The following is a 25753-nucleotide window of genomic DNA, read 5'->3' as shown; positions in this document are numbered from 1 at the left end:
AAATTAATGACAGCAAACCTCCAATTAGCTGAACACTGATGCACAATTTGAGCTTTATAAGGTAAATGCATGTTTTGTGCAGCCAAAGGGTTGGGCAAGGAAGGTTTCACTGGGCTGGGGTTACAGGTAAATGAACATTTTCTCTTTCTTGGGGCACAGTGGCCTCACTGCTGCTGCCGACAGATCTTTACAATAAATCTGTCATTGTTTCCCAACATCAATGAGGAGTGTGAAACTTATGACCTTTCCCTCTAGAATATCCTCCTGTAACGTGGGATGAGCAAAAACCTTGAATGTGCTGCTTTGTGTTTCAATAAACAACTTAATTTTTATTTTGGAGCAGAGATTTCCTCCTCAGACCAGTGCATGTTGGTTTGGCTTAAATAAACTTGATTCTGTTTTGTTCATTTTTAGAATTCCTCTGTAAAAAGACAGCAAAGAGGGCTGCAGCTATGAACTCCTTCAAGGTATTCAAAGGAAATTTCTACTGATTTTTTGCAGTTTATACATGCTAAAATAATGGTGTTATGGAGGTATTTGATCAATTTACTCTTTGGGGAGGGTAGGATTTTATTGTAGATCATCATTATCCTGATTATGGTCGTTGAGATTCAAGATTTAATTACACTTTGTGTAGAAAAACTCTATTTTAATGTACCCAGGAGCTTCACATCTCCTCATGCCTCTTCCTATGCATCTTCTGAATTTTGTGATTTTAGGGAATCTCGACCCTATTGCTTCTTTTTTGACTTGCTGATGACTCCCAACTCATTTAGTGTCAGTATTTTTCAGTAATGTGCCCCATTCTGGGAAAATATCAGTTCCTAGAGTACTTCTGCTCATTTAGGATGAGTTTAGGGAGATGTGGAGGCACTGCTCTATTTTATTTATTTATATTTTCTTTGATTTCTGGCTCTGTTCCTTTGTCACCCTGGTCCTGTCATGGTAATTTACACTGGCTTTTTTTTTTTTTTTCATATTATCCTCTGATGTATCTTAATCCCATCCTAATTTTGAGATGCCTGAGCTATCAAGATCCCTTTTTAAAATTTAAGCAGCACTCTGGGTAACTCAGCACTTCTGTGCTGTGTGCTCATATTCAAACTCACACACTTTATATTGCTTCAGTTGCTATTCTTAAGCTCCAGACACAAATTAAGCTTTCCTTGTCTTCACTGTTCTTTGCAATTTATTTATTTTTTTACCTGAGATTTTCTCTGTCCATTCTGTCCAAAAATACAGAGTCTTTTATGAACAACTTTTCTTCAGCTTTTAGTTGGGAAAAAAAAAAAAAACACTAAGAAAAACAGTTAAAAAAAAATCCATAAAAACTCTCTGAACTTTAAAAGCATTAACTGCTGTTCTGTTCTGGGGAGGATGGAGCCAGGCTTTCTTTGCAGCCTCCTCCTCAGTCCCCCAGGGGTTTCCCAGTAAAATTCCCTATTTTCCTTCTCTCCAGTGCCTTTTCCTGCGCCATTAGAGTGGGACTATTTTTTAAGTGAGGGGTTTTCTTTTGTTTCCTGTGTCCCACTCGTGTTTCCCACTTTGTCTAACTGGGATTGCTCTCCTGAAAGCTGAGGGACATTTCTAACACCCAGAATTGAAGACAAATAATTAAATATGTGCTTGACCCAGGTCACCAGCTGGTCACCACCCACTTTTTCCTTAATTTTTATTCCCCTACCTTTGATCCCCACTGCTGTTTATTCTACATTTCTAGCAGGAGACATTTAGCAAAGGCTTTGGCTATAAGATGAATTCCCAAATCCACAGAGTTTCCTCATACTGTATTTTCAAACTGAAATCCTCTTGAAAGGTCACTTGAAGGTTTGAAATACCAGAGCACTTTGATTGCTGTTGATTTTTCTCATGGTGATTGAGGAGCCATCGAGCTCATCAAGCTTTACTAAAAACACAGTCACTGGTTAAATTTCTGTTCTTGTAAAAAAAGAGCCCACAGAGCTTTTCCACTCAGCTGCTGCTGGAACTGCATTCTTCAGGCATGGATATCCCCAGGAATGACACCTGGATCTGCCCAAATGGGCCAGAGGAGAAACCATTCCATGTACCTGCTGCAATTAAAGGAGAGCACGGATCCACTTAGCCATGATTATGATGAGGGATTAATTTCCACAGCCCAGCAGGGGTTGAGGTACTCAGTTCATAGCCCAGAGCAGCTGTGGCTGCCCCTGGATCCCTGCAGGTGCCCAAGGCCAGGTTGGACATTGAGGCTTGGAGCAGCCTGGGACAGTGGGAGGTGTCCCTGCCCAGGTGTCTTGGTTTGCAAAGCCAGGTGTCTGCTGAGGAAGGCAGGAGCCTCCCTTGAAATGGAAAAAGCAAAACCCCGCCCTCTGAATTGTTATAATTTTGAAATTAAGGGCTCTCAGGCAAAAATATGCGAGCAGGAATAACAGTTCTTTCTAGGAAAACTGAAACTACAAATGCAATAGTACAAAACAAACCCCTGCCAGAGTAAGAGCATGCCCTGTCCCCTGTGTGTCAGGGTGGTGGCACAGCCCCATCCCAGGGTGGTGGCACAGTCCCATCCCAGGGTGGTGGCACAGCCCCATCCCAGGGGGGCACAGCCCCATCCCATCCCATGGGGTGGCACAGTCCCAGGGTGGTGGCACAGTCCCATCCCAGGGGGTGGCACAGCCCCATCCCATGGGGATGGCACAGCCCCGTCCCAGGGTGGGGGCACAGCCCCATCCCATGGTGGCACAGTCCCATCCCAGGGTGGTGGCACAGCCCCATCCCAGGGGGTGGCACAGCCCCATCCCAGTGTGGTGGCACAGTCCCATCCCATGGGGTGGTGGCACAGTCCCATCCCAGGGTGGTGGCACAGCCCCATGACAGGGGGTGGCACAGTCCCATCCCATGGGGCTCAGCCCTCCTGCAGTGCCAGCTGTGGCTCTGCTGCAGCAGGATCCTGCACAAGGGGGGAGTTTTCCTCTGCAGCTCCAGGGCTGCTGGAGATGGGCCTGCTCTCCCTCTGGGAATGCAGGGCAGGAGAAAGCTGCTCCTCTGGGAATGCAGGGGGCAAAGGCTGCTGGGCTGTTCCAGGGCAGATTGTATCCAGGTAGGAATGTGTGAAATCTCAGATTGTATCCAGGTAGGAATGTGTGAAATCTCAGATTGTATCCAGGTAGGAATGTGTGAAATCTCAGATTGTATCCAGGTAGGAATGTGTGAAATCCCAGATTGTACCCAGGTAGGAATGTGTGAAATCTCAGATTGTATCCAGGTAGGAATGCTTGGCTCCTGCCCTGGGCACAGCATCTCCCCATGGGATGATGGAATTGGATCAGCCCTGCAGGGACACTCACTGGCCATGGACAGCAGAGATCTGCTGGAGGGAGGATTGGGAAAACTGCCCAAGGAACAGCAGAGAACTGCCCCAGCTCTGACAGACGGCAATAGAACACACACCCAGCTAAACCTGAGACAGCATGGCAGGGGTTGAACGGGATGGGATTTAGGTCCTTTCTAACCCAAACTATTCTATGATCAAAATCTCTGTTTGATTACATCAAAACCACATTCCCCAGGGAGGTGACAGGGTGACCTCTTCTTTTTGGGGCCTGGTTTGTAAGGGTGGTATTTGTTGAGTGAATAATTTTTGGGATTGTGCTAATAACAGGCTTTTAGTCACCCCACAGGCTGTAGATGTGTTCTATGAGATAATGTATTTATAGTTTTGTTCAAGTTTGGCTCAAATAAACATTACTAACTTCACAGGTTTATAGGCAGTCCAAACAATGGATAATTTCAGTATAAGTAGCAATGGATAATTTCAGTATAAATAACCCTGAATTCACTCAGGAATGGCTGAACATGGTTCTTTTGTACAAGCAGTAAGTATAGTCCTATCACCATCATAAATGCAAAGATCAAAATGCTTCTAAGACTTTAGAAAAATAATATTGAAGCTTTTTGGCTAAATGGTGATTTTTCTCAGCATTGACCTGCCTGCCTATGAGTTTGATGCTGTTGTAGTTAATCTTTTTTATTCATAATGATGAAGTGTCTAAACTTCCCTGTGTCATCCCAGTGCTCTTTTCTCTTTGCCATCAGGATGTTTCTATTGTCCCACTCTGAGTTCATGCTCTTAAAATACTTTTCCACTCACCTTCCAGCCTTTGAGGATCCAGCCCTGCACTGACAAAGGCAGAGGGCTGAGTTATGCTAGAAAAATATTAATATTATACAGTGAATTTTTTTTATCCTTGGAAGAAGATAGATCATATAAATGAGGCAATCATTGCTGAGAAGAGAACTTACAATCTTTCCTTTTTCCAGTACAAAATGCCAAGCCTTTTTAAGGAAATGGAAGATGGGAAGTGCTGTGTGGAGCTCAGTAGCAGAAATATAATAGCTCTTTGAAAAGCTGCAAGTTGGTTTTTTTAATGAGCAAAAAAATAAATTGTATATTATTTTTTACAAGAAAATTAGCTTTTATTTATGTAAGGCAATCAGTGTTTATTATAAGTTAAACATTTGGAGAAGGAAATTTAAAAAATCCTTACATTCTCTTGGATTTACAATGAGGGTTATGTGCTTGGTTTTCACCACAGCTGAATAAAACCTCATCCTTCAAAAAATCCTGTTAAATATTCTTCAATTCTTGTAAATATCCCTGAATTCTTATTAAATGCTCTTCAATTCTGTATAATCCAGTATCATCTTCTCTTTGGCAGCCGCACAGCAGCTGTTGGCTCGCCGTCCCTTGATTAATTCTCTCCCTGTTCCAGGGTGGAATACACCTAGTTTGTTTAGTGAAAGGGAATATGGCTCATATTTAAAAATCCCTTTTCATGCAGTTACAGCATCTTTGCAGATTTAATTAGGTCTCAGCCCCTTCCAAATCGCTCAAGTCAAAGGTCCCATCTTACTTGTCCCTGAGGCATCGTTACACCGAGTCCCCAGACGGCGCCGAGTTCCTGAGCGATGACTTTACCATATAGGGGCTAATTACTTCTAATCTTACACATTGATGAGCCTGGATTTTATGTCTCTGAGCCACTGGGACTGGAACTGCCAAATTATCCTCTCCATAGCACGGGGGTTGTTTCTCCATTAAAGGGACTGGCTCCACAAATGACAATCCCTTCCCACCGGGCGCTCGCGTTTGAAACCCTAATTATTGCTGGCGCCGGCTGCATCCATGAGCTCCTGGTAATCCCTGTCAGGATCTTGGGCAAGCTGCTGAGCCTGGCTCAGCTAAGCCAGAGAAGGGTGAGCAGAACAGCAGAGGGGAACAGGAGCTGAGTCCTGAGGGGATGTGGAAGCTGCAGCCAGACACAGAGCAGCCCTGAGCCTGGCCTGGTAGAGCATCCCTGAGCCTGGTCTGGAGCAGCATCCCTGAGCCTGGCCTGGTGGAGCATCCCTGAGCCTGGTCTGGAGCAGCATCCCTGAGCCTGGCCCGGCAGAGCATCCTTGAGCTCAGCCTGGAGCAGAATCCCTGAGCCTGGTCTGGAGCAGCATCCCTGAGCCTGGCCCGGCAGAGCATCCTTGAGCTCAGCCTGGAGCAGAATCCCTGAGCCTGGTCTGGAGCAGCATCCCTGAGCCCGGCCTGGCAGAGCATCCTTGAGCTCAGCCTGGAGCAGAATCCCTGAGCCTGGTCTGGAGCAGCATCCCTGAGCCCGGCCTGGCAGAGCATCCTTGAGCTCAGCCTGGAGCAGAATCCCTGAGCCTGGTCTGGAGCAGCATCCCTGAGCCCAGCCTGGTGGAGCATCCCTGAGCCCAGCCTGGAGCAGCATCCCTGAGCCCGGCCTGGAGCAGCATCCCTGAGCCTGGTCTGGGGAGGGCATCCCTGAGCCTGGTCTGGCAGAGCATCCCTGAGCCTGGTCTGGAGCAGCATCCCTGAGCTCAGCCTGGTGGAGCATCCCTGAGCCCAGCCTGGAGCAGCATCCCTGAGCCTGGTCTGGAGCAGCACCCCTGAGCCTGGCCTGGGAAGGATATCCCTGAGCCCAACCTGAGAAGTGCATCCCTAAGCCCAGCCTGGCAGAGCAGCTCTGAGCCCTGCCTTGAGCACCAGCTCTTTCATTTAATGAACAATAACTTCCACCAGGTCTTTAAAAGAAATGACTCAACACTTTCACCTTCTCAGAGTGAGAAAAAAAATGTCTTTGGAGTCCATAATGCATGAAGGTGTTGGAAGCCTAATCTAGTATAAGCTGCCTTCAGCCAGGCCTTTTCAGCACCAGGGAGGAGAAATGAATGTTTAAAAAGCAGCAAATAACTCCAATAGCACTCTGATTTCGTGGCAGTGTGTGCTGGAGGTCAGGAACATAAAGCTGTTTATTTCTCCCCACAAAGCAGAGGCTGTTATCATAACCTGCTGTAGGTGCAGGTATTGCAAACTCCTCCTTCAGGGAAGTACTGGATTTTATTACAGCATTACTTCACCATGTAAGCTCCTTTTCCTGCTTCTTTCTATAGTAGTCTTGGCCTAACTGTGGAGTTGTGTCCCAAAAGGAGGAGTTTTTTCCAGGAATCTGAGAGTGGAGTTATAATAATTTGGGTTGAGCATTTACCAGATCTTTCCAGCTCTATTTACCAGATTCATCCAGCTCTGCCAATGGACAACCATGACATGGAAGCTTTGTTAGGAAAGGAGAGGGTTGGGAAGAATAAGGTTTGGAGCTGGTGGAACTTTGAGTTGTCTATTTGCAAGGAAATCAATAACACTTTGATTTAGCTACTGCTTTTTAAAAGGCAACTGGGAACTAAGTGCCTGTGCCAAAACACCAAAAATCCCCAAAAACCCAATAAAACCCCCCCGTTCTCAACCTTGGAAATCCTGAGAAAATCCTAATATTATCACAATACACAGCCAGAAACACCAATGTACACCCATGGTAAAGAAACATCTTGTGCTCATTTCAGTATTTTATTGAAATATAAAAAGACCATTATAAATTACAGAAATCCACATAATTTTGACTTAATAAACTTTCCTGAATTGCTGAATGAAGTATATAAATCTACATTTATACATCTATCAGCATTAAATTTCTGGCCAAGGTGTTAATCCCAGCATTTTTCTAACTAAAGCTAACTACATTTAGAGTAATAAGATGGTTTTAAATCAATATGACATAGACCAGACACATCCTCCAAAATCATGCTTTCAGTTTAGGTTGTGAGAAATATTTTTGCCTTTTTATTAAATAATGAGAGACTTGCTGGAATTATTGGGATTTTTTTTTTTTTACATCATAGATGACCTTTATCCCACTAAGCACTAAAAAGTGTACATACTTCTGAGTGAGTTTTAAATTTTTTTTTTTTGCTCTTTAAAAGGGAAAAAAATTTAAAAGCCTGGGTTTTAATCTGTTTAAACAGGACAAAACTTTAACCCAATGTCCTTGCAGGTATCCCTGCAGTGTTTGTCTGTCCTGTTGGCTGCTGTTGGTTGGATTTAATTTACAGTAAATATTCCTGTGTAAATATTGGCCTTTTTGCCTCCCTTGAATAATGCAGTGCTCTCTAGATTGGATCCCTGTGTGTGCACATCTGTTTAGCATTCCCAACATCCAGATTGCATGGACGGCTTTGGGGAGAGAAAATTCAGGATCACTGAGCTCCATGGCGCAGGGTTGGAAACAAAACTGGCCTGTTTTCTTCCTGAGGGGGGGACAGCTGCTGGAGTGCTCCCAGCACACGTTTTCACCTGTCCCAGCAAAGACCAGGCTTTTCTCCATTTTCCCTTTGGATGTAAGAGCTGCCAAGGTACCTTTTTGGAGTGGATGTAAAAAAGCGTCCATTACAAACCAAAAAAAGCAAACAGAACAGACAAAGCCACAGCTCATCCTTAAAAAAACAACAAAAAACAACAACAAAAAAAAAAACCACCAAAAAACCACATAAACCAAAAAACCCATCAAACTAAAATTGCAAGTTAACCAAAGTAACTGAAACGAATCCAATAGAGATATTTACCTGAGCCTATTGGTCCAAGAAAACTGAGATAAACAGAAGATATGGGTGCAGAAAGGGTGCACTCAGTTTGCTGAGAGCTGCAGCCACGTGGCTTGGCTGTGCAGTTTCATATCCACATTTCCAGCTGCAGCTTTCCCAGAAGAGCTGAACATTCCACCTGAGCTTTGCTGCCCTTGGCTTTGGGCAGATCCTGACCTGCTCACATCCCAGCACAGGGCTGGGAGCTCAGGGTGCTCAGCCTTGTCCTGCAGGTCATTCCCAGGGTTTGATGGAACAGGGAGTATCAACAATGACCAAAAGGTTTTCTGAAAGCACATCCAGCAAAGTCTATGTCCTGGAACTGGTTTTATTACAGCATTACTTCACACCATGTAAACTCCTTTCCCTGCTTCTTTCTGTAGTAGTCTTGACCTAACCTTGGAGTTGTGTCCCAAAAGGAGGAGAGATGTCTGGGATCCATTCCCATCCCAAAGCACCCAGTGGAAAGGCTGGATGTGGAGGGTTTGGCTGGGGGAAGAGTGCAGCTGAGTTATTTAATGGTTTGTGCATTGGCTCTTGATCAGAGATTGTTGTGGAAAGGAACAACTGCAGGACAAACAAAGTGGTGCTGGTGGCAACCGTCCCCAGCCACCTCATTTGCCTAGGAGAGAGAATTGTTTCAGCATTTGGTTGTTCTGAGCTGCTCAGTTATCACTTCACGTGGCACCATTCCAAGCACTCTCTGCAGTAAAATCTGGGAATCTGATGCTGAGTCTGTCACGTTTAGGAGGGTGACTGCTCCAGCAGTGCTTTGCTCTCTGATTTCCAACATGACAGATGTTGCACCTGGTTATGTCTAAGGTACCCCACCACCAGGGTCGAGCAGCTGTGGCATTATTTGATTTTCTCCAAGCCCCTCAATTTCCATAATCTTACCAGGAGATTTCCATACTTTTTTAGAGAATGAAAACAAGAACGGGAAATGGAAAATCCAGGCTGACAAAAAGAGGCCATTCCATGAGAGCTGACAGACCCCATGAGCCCAGACCCAAATATTGTTCCTCACTCCTTCTCACATCTCCTTTCCCTTCCCCTCTTCCATCTGGCCCCTGTGCCTCCTCCCTGCTCCCATGACAAGGGATGTGTCCTGCCTGAGTGGGAAATGTGTCCATAGATCCAACAGGGATGACCTGGTGAAATTCTGTCTGTGGCAGGCTCTTGTTCCCACACACCCATTGATTTTTGTGGTCAGCTTGTTGGGACATCAGCTATCGACCCTTCTGTCAACTTGCTTGGAAGAGGCCACAACTTCAAAAGGCACAGGTTGGGCATAAAGAAGGATAGGGCATAAATCAAATTCCTATTGGAAATCAGGCTAAAATGTGACCCAGTTAGAGGGCGTGGTGCAAAAGGATTGTTGGGTCTTTTTGTTGTTTGGAGTTGTTTTTCTTTTCCTTACTTGTTTCACATGCAGTAAATAATAATTAGGAAAAAAAATCAGGACTTCTAAACCACAGGGAGAATTTTTTTGCAGGGAAATTTGTGTCGTGCCCAAGAGAATGTAACCCTTTAAATTTGTTCCTATATCACCCTTAGTGACATCATCATCAAAAATGTAAATCTGTATGAATGACTCTATCCATGGAAGTAGCTCTTAAAGGATAACTACTACAAAAAATATCTATTCACATATTGAAATATTTTTCTGATTGGCCTGGCATTGAATTTGTTGGGGGGTTGTGTGTGTATTTTACAAACACAGCCTTGGAGAATGAGGAATTGCAGGAAAATGTGCTTTCTGACCCATCTGATGCAGCTCTGATGTGGAATGCAATTATTGTTGAATGCAATAATTTGAGATGTGAGCTCAGTTTTAACTGGAATACACAAACAGCCACCAGGTTTGGGTGGTTGCTAGGCAGCAGCTGCTTCCTTCTTGGAAAAGCAGCCAGGGCTGCCTGGGCTGGGTGCTGGCAGCCCAGCCCTGCTCCTTCCCATCCAGGTGACATCCACAGCCAAAAGGAAGATGGAGAGAACTCCACATTTCACCCCAAAAAGCTGCCAGAAGTTATGGGTTTGAGGGCTTTAACATTTAATCATTGAGTCCAGACTTCTCTGCACCATTTCAGAGCTGAAAGCCTGAGTGATTAAAAAAGAAAAAAAAATGGCAATGGTCAATTGTTTTCTGCTGAATCTGGTGATAAAACTAACAGCCCCCATGCCCTGTTTCATGGTCATAATGACAACATTTTTGGTTTAATCTCTATTGTTTCATCTCTATCTGGGTTTCTCCACCTGTTGCAGTGGAATCCAAAAAGGGAAATGTCAAGAATAAACAAAGTGCGAGTGTGTAGTAAAAGCAGGTTATGAATAGAGATTTGGTTTTCTGCTTCCCCTTCCAAAGGCCAATTCAGGTAATAATTCACCAACTGGAAAGTTTTATGTGGTGGAATAACTGCAAAGTTCAGCTGTTAGATTTTGAAAATGGGCAAGTCCATGGCAACTGAAATAAATTAGAGGGAGCTGCAAAATATTCTTAAATTATGCAAAACAAAACTATTTGTGATCACACCAGCGACTTAGAAACTAAACTTTTGAGGCCTCGTAGTTATTTGAATCTTGCCTATTGTGTTTTTATCCTGTGAAATCTGATTTTTTTAATCTTGGTTTTAGCCTCCTGCATCCCCTATTATCAAGCAGTTTGTGATGTCTGTAATCACAGCAGTTAATGTGAGACTTCCCAGAAAGAAAGCTTAATCCCAAGTATTACACAAAAAATGAATGCTTCTATTGTGCAAAAGTAACATGAAAAGTCTGTATTCAATCTGGCATGGCTGGAACTCCAGTCCAACATTTGTTTTGTTGTACAAATCACTCAGTGTCAAATTTGGCTCCTGCACATCCCATTTCTTTGTTTTGGAAACAAAATGGGAGTGATAGAGATGTGGGCTGGAGTCACTCCTTTGATACCTCCACAAAAACATCTGTACCCACGGCACACATCATTTCCTGGAGTCACTGCTGTTTTAAGAGTATTAAAAGGAAAAAAATAAAATCAATAAATACCATTGTTACACCAAAGCATGTCAAAAGCAGCAGGACATAAATTGAGTCATGAAATGCATAACAGGCAGTGCACTTGTCCTCTCTGAATTTCTCTTTCAAAAGCAGGTAAATATAAGAAATATTGAATTGGGAGGCTACACAAAAACCTTGAGCTCTTATTATGCACAAGCAGCTCTGGGCAAATGTGTACATTTTGTAATTGCTACCAGTTCTGAGCCACGGGTGGAATTTTTATTTACAGAATTCCACACGGGTGGAATTTTTATTTACAGAATCCATTTGTGCCATCAAACTCTATGCATGTTGTGACCTTTACATAAATACTCATAAAAACACTCAAATCACTCTTCATAAATATAATTTTTTGGCTGCAGAACTGCTTTGCCTTTGTTTGATTATGCACTGTATTTGTCATGTTTACAGTCACTTAAGAATTTTCTGGCTGTCTCAAGCATTCCTGGACTTCCAGAAATGGATGTGGTCTCTAATATGGGGTTGTTTTAATCCCAGGTTGGGAAGGGGATCCTGAGAAGGGTGAAGGAAGCATTCCATCAGCTCTTTATGGAATGTTTCTGCTAATTACATCTTTATTCGGAGAGGATATTGGGTGCTCAGGGTCACTACGCCAAATAATCTGACAGTAGGTACTAATGAATCTCAGTGCAAGGCTCTGAACCAGGAATTGTCTTCAGAATTCCCTAAAATTAGAAAAATTTTGGTGCTGATGTTGTTTGGACTCACATCCTTTCTTTGTTTCTGTCTCCTGGTTACTTTATTTCTGTACAAAGTTCTGGCACGTCCAGTGTTCATATTCAAATATTGAATATATTTATTCAGGTTGGTCTAACCCAAAAGTCAAGTTACAAGTTTTTTACATAAAACAGCCTCCAGTGAGTGCCTTGATTTTGGTTTTTCCCCTCTCTTGCTTCCCATGCCAGGCCAGTGACACCCCCAGGGCAAAGCCCCTCCCTGGGATCCCTGACCCCACTGAAGGGTTTGGTTAAAGAAATACCAGCAGTTTCCCAAAAGAATAAAATGGTCACCAAACAGGAATTTGGCAAGGAACCTCCCTTGGTGTGAGCAGAGGGCACCTCATACAGGAATCAGAATTTCCCAGGATCTCCTAAAGAGGATTCCCTTTCTCTGAGCAGAATTTGTTGTTCGTGCTCCTCTCACTGCTTTGCCAAATCCTCTTAGAAAAATGTGTCCAAATTGTAGAAATGTATCTATGTCCCAGGATCATGGTGAGATGTATGGATAATATTGGATTGCCCAACAGCATATCACTGAAAATAAAAAAAAAATTAAAAAGTATAAAAGGGAAAAAGAAGAGAAAACTTGGAGGAGAAAGGGAAAATTGAGAAAGTGAAGAATTTTCTTAATTTTGTCTGTGTGATGGATGTGCTGGGGGTGATCCCTCTCTTTATTATTATTAATTGGAGCTAAAGAATAACAGCTATGCATAATGAAAACACCATTTTTTTTCATTTATGCATGAGTTTGAAGATCTAATTCCTGTGCTCTTTCTAGCCCCCTGATGAGCACCTTGTTTCTAATAGCACAGATAATGAGACATTTCTGACTTGTGGCTTTTTGATAGCAGACCAGAACCCATTTGTCCCTTCCATGGTGGATCCTGTAATCATCTCTGCAGGCAGCAAGCACAGCTCCAAGGTGTGCAAGCTGGGAGAGATAATTCACTTATCAAATCTCACTTGTAACAGAAGAAAATCCGTCCTGACATGTTAAAAAAAACCCAATGAACCAACAACAAAGAGAACTTTTCTATTTTGTTTACACAATGACTCCTTTTCAGGCTGAAATGATTTCAGGCTGTTAGGCTGGCTCTGATTTGAAAGCCTTCCCCACCAAGCTGCCTTAAAACACCATCATTTTGTGCCACTGTGTTCAAGTGCTTTCTTTTGTGGCAGAGCTCTTGTTTGTGTTGGTTTGGCTTTTTTCATGACAAGAGGGGTTTCAAGGAAAGGGCTGGAGCTGCTTTCCCTGCTTTGAGTCCCTGTTGGTGTTTGACCCCCGTTGTCAGGGTGTGACTTTTGTGAGTTCAGCAAAGATGCTCTAAGAGGACTGAAGGACTGTCCTTCCGTCGTCCTCTCTTGAGGAGCACATCCTGTGTGGTTTTTAGGTGTGTTTGAGCTCTCAGGCTGGCTCCCTGTTCTCCTTAAGCATCCTGGTGGAAATTCCTTACACCAAGGCTGCTAAATGTCAAATCCTGCATAGATTATCAGCGTAGCCCCTCCCCTCTGCCATGAATTTAACATCATTTCTGGAGGCTCAGGAGAATGTCCAAGAAGGACAACAAGAGAAGCTTCCTGGATCCCTGCAAGTGTCCCAGGCCAGGTTGGACACTGGGGCTTGGAGCAGCCTGGGATAGTTGAGGGTTGCCCTTGATCTTAAGGTCCCTTCCAACCCAAACTGTTCTGGTCAGCTGTTGTCTGTCTCTGCCCAGACACACGTGAGATGGGTTTGTTCCAATCAGGCTCCAAAGGACGAGGCTGGACTCTCAGGTTTTTGGTCTCCAAGGTTGTTTATTATTTCTTACCTACAATATTTTCTCTCTGCCCAGCCAGGATCTGACCAGCAAGGCAGCCAAAGGCACTCTGACCGCCCAAGAGGCAGTCGTGTCTTTTATAACAAAACCTACATAAATCTTATTTACCTTTTGTCCCCAATACTTATCATCCTTATTAGCAAGTGTACCTTCACCAAGAACCCATCCAAAAGTGTCTGCATCCCACAGAAAATGGAAGACATGAAGAAGGAAGAAGAACCACGAGGCAGGCCCAAATTTCTCCATCTTGTCTCCATAACCCCCCTGTACCAAAACCTTAAAACTTGTGTTTTACCTTGTAAATATACTGTTTTCACACCATTTAAACCCCAGTGATTCTCATATCCTCATATGCAGGTGGCACATCTCTAGAGGGATCAAAGTCAAGCCACCAAGTGCTTTTGGCAACATTCCAAGACTTCTCAAGGGTTCTCTGGTAGCTCTGGACATCTGGAGCGATGTGCTGAATTCCCACACCAAACCATTCCATGTGCCTGTGCCAAGGCTTGCTGGAGATGCAGCACTCTCTCCTCCACCAACTAAACATATTTTCTGGTAAATTCCCTATAAATCAATTTGACACCAGCAAGGACTCTGACAAAAGGTGGAATTTTCACCATTCATGTCTCTACTTTTCCTACCAGGAATGTGAGCTTTAGCTTTGCTGCTCAGGTTTGTTTCAGGTGACACCAGGCTCTGCAGTTTTATGATATCCTCTCTTTATGACACCTGAAGAAGAGCAGAAAACACAGGTTTGATTCCAGTGCTCATTCCAGCTTGGCTTTCATCTCCAATGTATCCACCACGTCCGGGAGGATTTTTTGGATGACTCACCTCAGATCTGAAGGAGCAAACCATGATCACTCCCAGCCCTTACTGAGCAGGGAGCCTGATGAATCTTTAACCATGACACTTCTTTTTCCTCCAGGCTTCTGCAGGTATTTGAATTTTAAAAAGCCACGAGGAAATTTAAACAGTTCTAATGTTTTAAACAGAGTTGAGAATAAATTACTTCCTCCAGTGAGAATAATACACAGAAGGAAGAAAAGGCTTAAAAATTAATGTTTAAGTGAGACACTGTGTTAGCAGAGTGATTGCTCTGATACCCCACCCTGGAGCTAAGCCCTCCCTGTCCTTTAGCTCCCAGGTGCTAAGTGGGGAATTTGAGGAATTTTTGGGAATTTTTGAGTGCTGTAGGGATCCAGCTGCCATGGACATGAGTGGGAGCCCAACTCCCCTTGCCAGTCTCATGGATGTTGAGCTAAGATCAACAAAAAAGGTAATATTTTTGTAAAGTGGAGAAGGTTTCCTCTTGTCATAGGAGTGTGTGTGTGTGTTGATGGTGTTCTCAGGGAAGCCCTGGATGTTCCTGGAGGCTCCAGAGTTCACTGGGAGGTGATGCTGGTGGCTCAGAGGGGACAGGGGATGTGGTCAGTGCAGAGCAAGCAGGGCTTGGAGCAGAGCAAGGGAGACCAGAAATGCTGACACACATTTGAGATTTGTCAGCATGTGAACAGTAAATGACTAAAACATGCAACTTTCCTGACAAAAACTGGGGATAGGGCCAGGGCCAGTGTTCTAAAGTCATTCCAGCTCTGCCTGGTGTCACTCTGGGTGTCAATCATAGAATGCTTGAAGTTGGAAAAGCTCTCCAAGATCATCGAGTCCAACCATTCCCCCTGCACTGCCAAGGTCACCCCTGAGCCACGTCCCCAAGTGCCACATCCAGAAGATTTCTGAACACTTCCAGGGGTGCTGATACTGCTACTTGCCCAGGCAGCCTGTTCCAATTCTTGAAAACCCTTTCCATGAAGGAATTTTCCCAATATCCACCCAGCCTGGGGCCGTTCCCTCTGCTCCTGTCCCTGTTCCCTGGAGCACAGCCCGACCCCCCGGCTGTCCCCTCCTGCCAGGAGCTGTGCAGAGCCACAAGGGCCCCCTGAGCCTCCTCTGCTCCAGCCTGAGCCCCTGCCCAGCTCCTCAGGAATTCTCCAGCCCATTCCCAGCTCCATTCCATTCCCTGGACACCCTCCACCCCCTCAGTGTCCTTCTCTCTCCTGGTTTATCATCAAACATTGTCCCCCAGCCTGGCAAAGACCTGAACCACTGGAAACCAGCATTTTCCATGGTTTTTATGTGAGTCCCAAGTTTTGCACAAAACCTGAGCTGGCTCCGTGTGGGGCTGTCCTGGCCCTGCCAAACATTCCCAGGCCGTGATTCCTCAGCAGCTCCCTCACCTCTGCCATCGATCTGGGCTCCAGCAGCTGATTTACAAGCACATCTTTTCTGAACCATTATCTGAGGCAGCTGCCAGTTGGCCCTAGGCAGGATCCAGGCACTCGAGACAGGGGGAATCAGTTCCAGCTGCACTCTGTAATTAGGAAAAGCCTGGGCTGCAGCCGGATGTCCAGATGCCTCACAGAATTCACAGAATTCACAGAATTCACAGAATCACTGGGTTGGAAGAGACCTTCAAGATCATCGAGTCCAACCCAGCCCCAACACCCCAACTCAACCCTGGCACCCGGTGCCACATCCAGGCTTTGTTAAACACACCCAGGGATGGGGACTCCAGCACCTCCCCAGCAGCCATTCCAGAACTTTATCACCCTTGCTGGGAAAATCTTTTCCCTGCTCTCCAGCCTGTATTTCCCTTGGTGCAGCTGAGGCTGTGTGCTCTGGTTGTGTCAGTGCTGCTGCAGACAGAGCCCAGCCCAGCTGAGCACAGGCACCTTTCAGGAGCTGTGAGAGTGATGAGGGCAGCCCTGAGTCTCCTTTTCTCCAGGCTGGGCACCCCCAGCTCCCTCACCAAGGAATGCAGCCCTGGTTCAACAAACAGGACTTGTGAGGGGAGAGAATTAAGAGTGAAGATGTCACAGGACAGAGGTCATGTGCCAGCAGTTGCTGCTCCGTTCCTCATGGCATCTCCCATTTTTAATGGATACTGGTGGGAAGGGAAGGTCTGGGGAGGTTAAACCAATCCTCAGGATTTCAGCTTGGAGAGAAATAAGTTTCTCCTGCTCCCCACAGAGACAGAAAGTACTTGAAATGCCGTTTCTTTCATGTTTTTGCACCAGGGAAAAAGTGAACTTGTGTGACAAGGGTTCCAGGGCAATGTGTTTTGTCAGGAGCGAGCATTTGAACGCTCCGTGTGTGACGTGTCTCAGCTCAAGCCTTGTGCTCCCTGTAGTGCCTTCAGTGCAAACACAGATTCAAACTCCTTTTAAAGGTTTGGGGTGGGATTTTTTTTGCTTGTTCTCTTAACATGGATTAACAAATGTGAAGCTTCCAATGATAGATTTAATAGTACCATGATAAATGCCAGTGCTTTTGCCATTTAATCTGTCTCAGCAAATACATTCAATGACTTGCCAAAAGTTTGAGTGTTTTCCAGCTGTAGGATTCCTATAGCAATATGAGAATGTCCTTGCATGGGATCGGGTACAAAAGGCAATGCAAAACTCCACTGTGGATGATTTAGCAAAGAAAATAAATATTTCCTCTTCTTCTTCTCATCTCAGTTCTTCCTGCCTCTCCTGCTCCAGAAACAGCTACTTTTTAAAGTTAGACAGGCAAGAATTTACCAATCTGTTCCAAGGGATCTGTGGGATACTGGAAGGTTCTATCCACAGATTATTGCTAATCATGGGAGGTTACTTGGATAAGGATAATTTACCTGTTCTGTGCAATCTGCTGTGTGGACTTTGACAACTTGTTTTTCTTTAACCCTGTAGTCTGGGGTCTTTCTCTGGTGCTGGAAATGCATTTGAATGAAATTCATGGAAGAATGAGCCTGTGGGATCTGATTTATCCCTGGACTGCCTGTGGATCTCCTTGTGCACCAGCTGACATTGAGGAGTTGATGATCTCCTGTTGCAGTTTCCTACTTGATCTGAGACAACTGTGGAGTTTTTACTGCAAAGCATTTCAGGAAAATAATCATAACGTAGTGGAAGTTGTTGCTTTAATTACATTGGGGTTTTGATCAAATTTCTATTAATGTCTCACTCAATCCAAGAATTTCTTCTTTACCCCTCTCTGCAGGTTATTCCCTATTTAGTTGCTTTAAAAAATAAATAAGAGCACACATGGCTGCTCTTCACCATGAAGGTGCCCACGTGTGACTGATCACAGCACTGATACACTGAAAATAACCTTTCCATGGAGCTTCCCCAGCAGCAGAGCAGGATTTTGTCCTTGGATCCTGTGCTCCTCACTGTGCACCACAGCAGGGTGAGGAGCTGCCTCCGAGGCATCTCGCCCATGCTTGGTGCCAGCAGTTTCCAGTGCTAGACCAGGTTCTCTGCCTTTGCACTGATGGTAACCCAGCATTATTCCTTTGCCAAAAACCAGGGACTGAGCCTTCTACTCTGGCTGTTTGCTGGACTCTGGTTTTTCCCACACTGCGGCTAATGAGTCCAGCTGTTTGCTCTGTGGCTCTGGACTCTGTTGCTCAATGACAAAAACAAACCTCTTCCTTCATGCCAGCTATGGACATACATGGTGGCATCTTGGAGTTATGCTAGGGAGGTGTAAAGTATATTTTAGTGTACCTTATTAAAACAAAAAGTTCATCAAACACCCTCTAAATGTCGTGGTGGGACTAAAGATTTCTTGAGGGATAGATCTGATATCTTCCTCCTCTTGCCCTTCACCCAAGGAGATGAATTCTGTTGTGGTGGGCATGGTTTAATAAACAGTTCCTAAAGTGGAGATGATTTATATTCCTTTGTTAATATAATGTAACACATAAACTGAAATTCTGCTTAGCAAAAAAATTTCTCCTGTGGCAGCCTGCCTGGGTGGAAGAAAAGTAATACAAAAGGTCTTAGCAGTGGTGTGACATGTTGCTGTAAAACAACAGCCAGGAACGTCAAGAGATTTCAGTCCAAATGGAGAATTTCTGAAAATTAATTTTGGATGCTTAATACAAACTAGAAAGTAACGTAATTTCTGGCAAAACAGTTGACAGCAGACGTAATGCATCAGTGCAACAGCCCAGACTGTGTTAAATGGAAATTAGCTCCATGCAGAAAGCTGCAGAGAGGGAATAGTGCTTGCAGAAAACAGCCTGTGACCAAAGCAGAGGTTGAGGTGCTGGTGGAACAGTTATCACTGAACTGGGAATGTTGTGATGTAACAGAATTTGTGGACGTGGTTTGGAATCACTGCAACCCTTTAAATGTGGAGGTGACTCGGTGCCAGGAAATCCAGCTCGTTGCTGGGCTGTCTGTGCTCCCCGATCTGCAGAGGGCACAAAAAGGGTGTTTGTTGAAATCTGTGGGAAATGGAAAGATGGAAACTCCCACAGCACTGAAGGGTTTGATCTGCAGCCTTAGGAGAAGCTTGGATTGATGTAAAAATACAATACACAGATATTAAGCAGAGAAACCATAAACTCATATTTCTGCAGTTGTCAGTAAGAATATGCCTGAAGTGAGTGAGAAACTGCACTGCTAAGGTGGTGAAGGGTTTCTCATGTAGGTTGGGGCTGTATGGAATAGGCTGAGAGTTTGGAAGTTATAACAGAAGCAGATGTGTGCCTGTGAGACAGACCCCACTGGACAAAAGGATCCAGAGTGCAGCAGAAGTGAGTAAAGGTGAGAGGTCAGAAAAGCAAAACAAAACCCTGTGGAACTGTCCATTGGGTTAGAAAGTTCTAGATTGCCTTGTGACAAAGAACTTGGGACTGCTCTTGAGGTATGGCAGAATGCCTGCTCCTCTGAAATCTCACAGCCTCTGAGACTGATGTTTGTCTGAGCAGTGAATCCTTCTTAGCCCAACTGTGGTCTCATGCCTTATTTAATGCAGTGATAATAATAGAAATCCACATTTCCCAGCTTCCACAGTCATGCCTGACACCATGGAAGTCAAAAGCAGAGACAGTGCAGCTTTGGATCAGCCCTGGACACAGGTGGGACTGTCCAACCCCAGCAACAGGATCCCAGGGTGTTTCCAGAGCATCTTCTGTGCAGGGGGAGAAACATCCCAGGGCAATCAGATCATTTCCAGGACTCTTCCCTCCTGCTGAACTCCATTTAAAAGCACATTTTCTAACTCATCTCCTCCAGAACACTGACAATAATGTTCTTTTCCCTGTGTTTTTCCCCAGGGGTGACACAAAAGCGCTGGGGCCCTGATGGTCAGAGGACATGCACAGGCCTTCAGCAGGAGAGTGGTGTGTGGGGAAAATCCAGCCCTACCAAGGTAAAATAAATAAATTCTGTTTGGGGAGCAGTCAGCAGAATGCAGGAGGGTTTAAAAAACAATCCCTGATTGCTGAGCGGTATGTTTGGACTTGGTTTTGTTTAGCTAAGCTTAGCTTAGGCAGCAGAAAAGCCAAATATAACGATGGCTAAGTGTTGTGATTCTGCATGCTCTTTTGTTGGGGAAAAGAAGTTGTAAAAAACCCCCCACGAGGCTAAATCAAGAAATATCCCAAATATCAGTACACTCTGCCTGATATGTCCTCAGGACAAAGCCTGAGGTTTTCAGCTCACCACAATTACTTTGTGTATTGTGTGCATTTTTTTCACAAGATGCAGTGAAGCTTGAAAGCTCCCAAAGAGCACAGGATCAGCTGGGCAAACCTTAAAGATCCAATTCTTTGCTAAAGATTGGGAGGAGGAAATAATACATATTTTCAACAGAAAAAAGGAAAAGTAAATTATTTAAAATACTGGCTCAGGAGTTTGTAGCTAATCAGGAGCGTTTCTGACATGCCTCTGGACTCTTGCAGGATGTCTCCATCTGTGCAGCCCTCAACAAAAGACATAAATGTCAAATTAACTACTGGAGCATGAGAGATGCATCCAAAATAAAGTCTCTCAAGGAACATTCTTCTTTGGTGCCCTGTAGAAATCTGGGGGAACTTGAGAGTTTTGGAAGGCATGCAAAGGTCTTAAACCTGTAGGTAGAAGTAAATGAAGTGAAGAAAATATGAGGCAAATGTTGTTACAAACCATGAAAGAAACAGAGGACGAAGAAAATGCTTTCCCTAAGGCTGTGAAATTATTGAATTGTCCAAACCACAGGCAGCTGGTTTAAAGAGTTGATAAAATTTATCTGGCATTGCACCTTGTTAATAAACTCTTGATCTACCTCTGCCCATTTGGGTTCCCAAGAGGCTCCTTCCCAAGAGATGCAAAGGAACTGTTTTGGGGATGTTTTCCTGCATGGGGGAGGAACTCAAGGAGGGTTTCATAGGAGTTCAGAATCATGGAATAGTTTGAGTTCAAAGGCTCCTTAAAGATCATCTCCCCATGAGCTCTGGTGTGGTGTCACCCTGATGCCTTGTGCAGGCTGATCTAGAACAGAGGTTGGATGGAGTTAAAGCATAAAGCAGGGATTTATCCAAAGGATCTCCTCCATGGACCCACCTTGGGGCAGCACCAGAGCCCAGCCAGGGCTGCACCCAAGATGACCCAAAATGGCCCCAAAATGCCCGGCCGGGCACGGGGTCTCTCCCTGGGATCAGCTCTGCTCCATTTGCACCTTGCAGTTCATTGTCCCATCCCAGCTTCAGCCCCTGCAGCCCCACCCTGCTTGTTTTTCTCTCTCCAGCCCACGGGGTTTGTGCTCCTGGGCTGAGATTTGGCTCATTTGTCCTTGGTGCCCAGCTGGAGCAGGAATTGTTTTGTCTCCTGCTCTGTGCACAGAGCTCAGCATCCCTGATGTGAGCCCAGCCCCACACACTAAAGCAGCACAGAATGTGAAACACAGAAAAGCCAAACCTGAGGCATCATTTTCCCCTTCCTGAGAAGGGTGACCATGGCACCAGGGAGGTCATAGCATTGTCACCCTCACAGCCATCCTGGAGGAAGAACAATATTGTGTTTTGTGAAGCCCTTGTTGAGTCCTGGCATTGATTATCAGGTGACAGAGACACTCAGCTAGGACTGGGGTGAATTCCCAATAAGCAGGAGTTGATGGCACCTAAAGGCAGAATGGGCTTTCTTTAGGAAGCTAATCCTCAGATTCTGCACGCCAATTCAATATTGTGTTTGGGTTTTTGTTTTTTTCCTATTAGGATCAAGAGATCTGGGAACAGAGGGCAGGAGGAATCTAATCAGCAAATTTACAGCAGCAATGAGATTAGGCCAGATGCTTTATTCCATAGGACTGACGTGCCTAGTGGGGCAGATAATAATAACAGGAGGCTTTAAACTCAGGTTAACTCTGTCAGAGAGCTGGAACATAACAGCACCTCCTTTGTCACCTCGAGGGAAGTAAGGTGTGGTCTATCAAGATGGATGAATCCTGTCATGGGTGGAAAAATTAATCTGGGCCACTCTCAGTCTCTGGGCCACTGTCAATCAATCTCATCCATATGTGTTTGTACATTGTTGGCAGGTGCCACCAGGGAATCATAAAAAAGAGGGAACTAATTAATTAAAACAGTGCTCAGAGCCCTTCTGAGTAACTGTAATACATTTTGGGAGTTTTTCATGCCTATAACTGGTGAGGTTGTAAAGCTGTCATGGCCCTGGTGCCCACGTGTCTTCTGCAGCATGTGATGTCACAGGCCAGTGATCCATAATGTACTTAAATGCATTCTAAATTCCATCATGAAAGAGGAATTTATAGTCTGAAACTGACAACTGTCTTTGCCATGTCCATTTTTAACAGCCTCCAATCCCATCCATGGTCATGAGTTAAATACTCAAAATAATACTATGGAATACAGGTTTTAAATTTTAATATTTTTTCCTTCACCAGAGTGATAAAGTTTTCATTGAAGCCTCCCAGACAATTCAGAGCTGATTTCAAGAGTGTGCATTTTTAAATGACAAAAAAGTTATTATGAATAGAAAGGTAACAAGAGATCTTGAACAAAGCTGTCTGCTGTGATAGATGGTGCACGAGCAACAGTTGCACACAGGATATTGGAGTGTGGTGATAACCGGGAATCTTTTCAATTGCAGGAATCTCTGCCTTCCCAAAACACTACGTTGGTTTCACCAGTAATCATTGCACAGATTGATGAGGAGAAGCCCTCTGTGCCTATGCAGGCCCTGCTGCCCCAGCCCAGAGCTCATCACACAGAACCATCCTTGCCTGAGCAGGGCTCAGCCATCGTTAGCAGAACATTTTTGGTGCTTCCCAGCCGCGTAGAGATTCAGGCTCCCTTCGAAGACACCATGTCACCGTCGGACTCTCCCAGCCCAAAGCAGTGTCCAAGGCAGCAGAGAGGCTTTGCCTCCATCACTGTCACAGCCAGGCGTGTCCCTGTGGGCTCTGGGGACGTGGCCCGTGGCCCTGGGGCTGCCCAGGAGCCCAGCACCGCGTCCCCCGCGCCCGGCAGGTTCCCCGCTCTCCTCGAGCGCTGGCCTCCCCCAGCCCACGCCAACCAACCTCCTTTAAAGGCTTCCAAGTCTTGCTCAAGGTTAGGTGAAGAACCCCAAAAGCAGCTTTTTGACCCTGGAATCAAGGAGGATGGCGTGGGTCTCCAAAGCAGCGATGGGAGGGAGGAAATTCCGCCTTCATTCATCTCCTGTGTCCAGCTCCAGGTGTCCGAGCCCTGTCCAAACACCATCTATTATCTGGACAGGTCGCTCAGCGTGTGCATTGACCAACCTCGAGTGAAATGCCAAAAAACCTACAGATCCACGTTGTCCTTGAGCCTGAAGTGCAGTTTGTCCGGATTAACAGCAGATGGAGTAGATGGCATAGCTAATGGAGAGCCCATGGAGGAGAGAGCTCCAAGGAAGCTCCCAGGAGCGCACCGGGCTCTGCTCAGATCCCACCTGAGCGCACACTTCACGGGAAATAAGGTAATTAAGGAGGAGAAAACAAAGGAAGGACATTTGGGTCGTAAATACCTTTTCCAAAGTGTCTTTGCCTCGGGACTTCCAGCATTTGTGGATATTCCCAGAGGACCTCACAAGGCAGCAGCAAAGGAAGAGGATGAGCAGCCTGGCAGCCACCACACTGTGTTTTCCCTCCAAATTCCTAATTCAAGCAATGAGGCAGGTAAGTCATTTCCACAAACCTCAGGCTGGTGGAGCAGAGGTTCAGGCTGGAGCAGCCCCACCACAGTGATCCTGTGAGAATAGATGAGAACAATTCTTACTTCTGCAGGGAGCTAGAGCACAGCCCAGAGGTTTCCAGCTCCAGCACTGCCATGAATATTCACCATGGTAGTGATGTGTGCTGCTCATCAGCTGAGAGAGAAAAATCCCCCTGTGTTTTCTGCATTAAAACTCTTTTTTTAACCATTTATAACAGTATTTTTTTTTATATATTATTCTCCCAGCAACCTGCAAGTGCTTATCCCCTGAAAATAATTGGGTTTATCTTCGAATAAGGGGTGAATTTAAGGAGATGACTGCACTGAGCTTGGTTTTGTGCTCCTTGCAATTAAAATTGATCTTGTTTTCAGCTTTTATTTAGAAGGCTACAGTAATAAGCTCAGGCTTTATACTTAATGGAACCAGGTAAAAGGTTTGCAAATCTTGAACACATTTGTTTCCAACCTTTCCAAGCATTTTAAAAACATAAAATGTTCTTTGCAGCATTGCTCCTCGGGGAAGGCAGAGGGGCCCTGGGGATTGCTTCCTGCCCAGAGTGGTGCAGCTCCTGCTGCACTGGGATTTTCCAGCACACTTGGATAACCACAGCTGAGTTTATTGAGGGAGGGAAGGTGGATGGGAAGGTTGTCAATGAGTGGAGTCTGTTTTTTACCAAAAGCACAAAGATTTAACTCCCCCCCTCTGTATCCTGCAGCCTTGGGCTACATTTAATTGCAATTACCCTGTTCTTATATGGCCTTTTTGAGCTAAGGGTCAGTGCATGAACACGAGCCACTTCCTAAAGCTCCTTTGTACCTTCATCCTCCCAGTGTGCAAGTGGAAGGAAACAGAAAGATGAGAAGCCTCACGCTGCCTCGAGGGCTGGGCGAGGTGCAAACTCCCCCCAGTCTCTGCTGCTCTCCCTTTTCCATGCCTGAAATCGGTGGGATTGTTCCTGCAGGGGCAGAGCCTGAGATAAAATATTCCTGTTTTCCTGAGCATAATCCAGGCTGTGTGGTGTTGGAGGGGAGAAGAACAGTGGGGAGCAGGAGAGGGAAGATGCCAACCAGTGCTGAGGGGTTTGGGATGGAAATACAAAGGGATGGCACCAGCAAATGAAACACTTCATTGTATACATCCTCGTTTTAAATATCAGGGAATATCTCTCCATGGGGAGTGTTATGTATTCAAGGCTTTGTTCAACACCATCTAAGGTTACTCTGTGATAAAGCAGATTTAAAACTGAGCCTTCCCTGGGCTTAGTGATGCCATGGTGGTGTGGAAGAACCACTTTTACTAGAAATAATTAGAAAGTGAGTTGGGAAGCTGCTTATGCTTCCATAGTTTTACTGAAAGGAGGAAATCAGTGAAGTAAGGAGCTGAGAAATACTGGTTTGTGATAAAGGACTTCCACCATTTGTGTACACAAGACTATAGGTGTAAATAAACATGGGAAGCGTTACCTTTTAACTGCTTCCACCTTTTGTGTGGGCCATAATGTAGAATGCAAAGATATACATTTCTCTTGCTCAGACCCTTTCTAATGTGTAAGGAGGTGTTTATCAGCTTACTACAACTTTCCTGTGTGAAATTTGTATAAACAGCCAGAATAATGCTCCAAAACAACAGCAGGATAATCCAAGTAATGAACTCCTGCACAGCCATCAACCATTAAATGGGACAAACCACAGAAACCTGGTAAAATGCAGGGACATCCACACTGATCCTCAAAATGAGAGGGAATGGTGTGGTTTTAACTTGGGAGAAATGAAAACCTGAGTCCTTTTTACTTCTGAACTGGGCAAAGTGTGGAGAAGAAGTATTGGCATGAGATTATCAATCATGGAATCATTTATGTTTGAAAAGACCTTTAAGATCATCCAGTCAAACCAGCCTCCAGCACTGCCAAGGCCACCACTGACCCACGTCCCCAAGTGCCACATCCAAAGGGTTTTTAAATCCATTTAGGACTGGACGACCCTTTTGGAGAAGAACTTTCATCCCATTCTAGATCCCCAGTTATTTTGGATATTTTTTCCTCTGCTGTTTACTAATTCAGACCTGTTCCTGTTAGGCTTTGCTCTGCTCCATGTTTATGCAATGAAATATTTGTGAAATGAAGTGTTTAAAAAGAAAGGAGAACCAGCAAAGAAGGGACAGTGAACAAGTTTTGCCACAGTGTTCA

At 45.0% G+C, this 25753-nt stretch overlaps 1 protein-coding gene across 1 annotated transcript in view; it reads left to right on the top strand.

The window, feature by feature from the left end:
* Positions 1-25753, top strand: part of LOC311156333 ((E2-independent) E3 ubiquitin-conjugating enzyme FATS) — a gene marked incomplete at both ends in the record, with an annotated part of 63935 nt that overhangs the window by 12036 nt on the left and 26146 nt on the right. The window contains 2 exons of the mRNA XM_084210183.1: positions 19671-19765; positions 22483-23530. Coding sequence (XP_084066309.1) covers positions 19671-19765; positions 22483-23530 — 1143 coding nt within the window. The remainder of the gene's footprint in view (positions 1-19670; positions 19766-22482; positions 23531-25753) is intronic.

Source organism: Fringilla coelebs (genome assembly GCF_963513975.1).
Source record: "Fringilla coelebs genome assembly, chromosome: 8".
NCBI lineage: Eukaryota > Metazoa > Chordata > Aves > Passeriformes > Fringillidae > Fringilla > Fringilla coelebs.
Note: the sequence above shows the minus strand (reverse complement) of the source record. Positions and strands in the feature narration are given on the sequence as shown.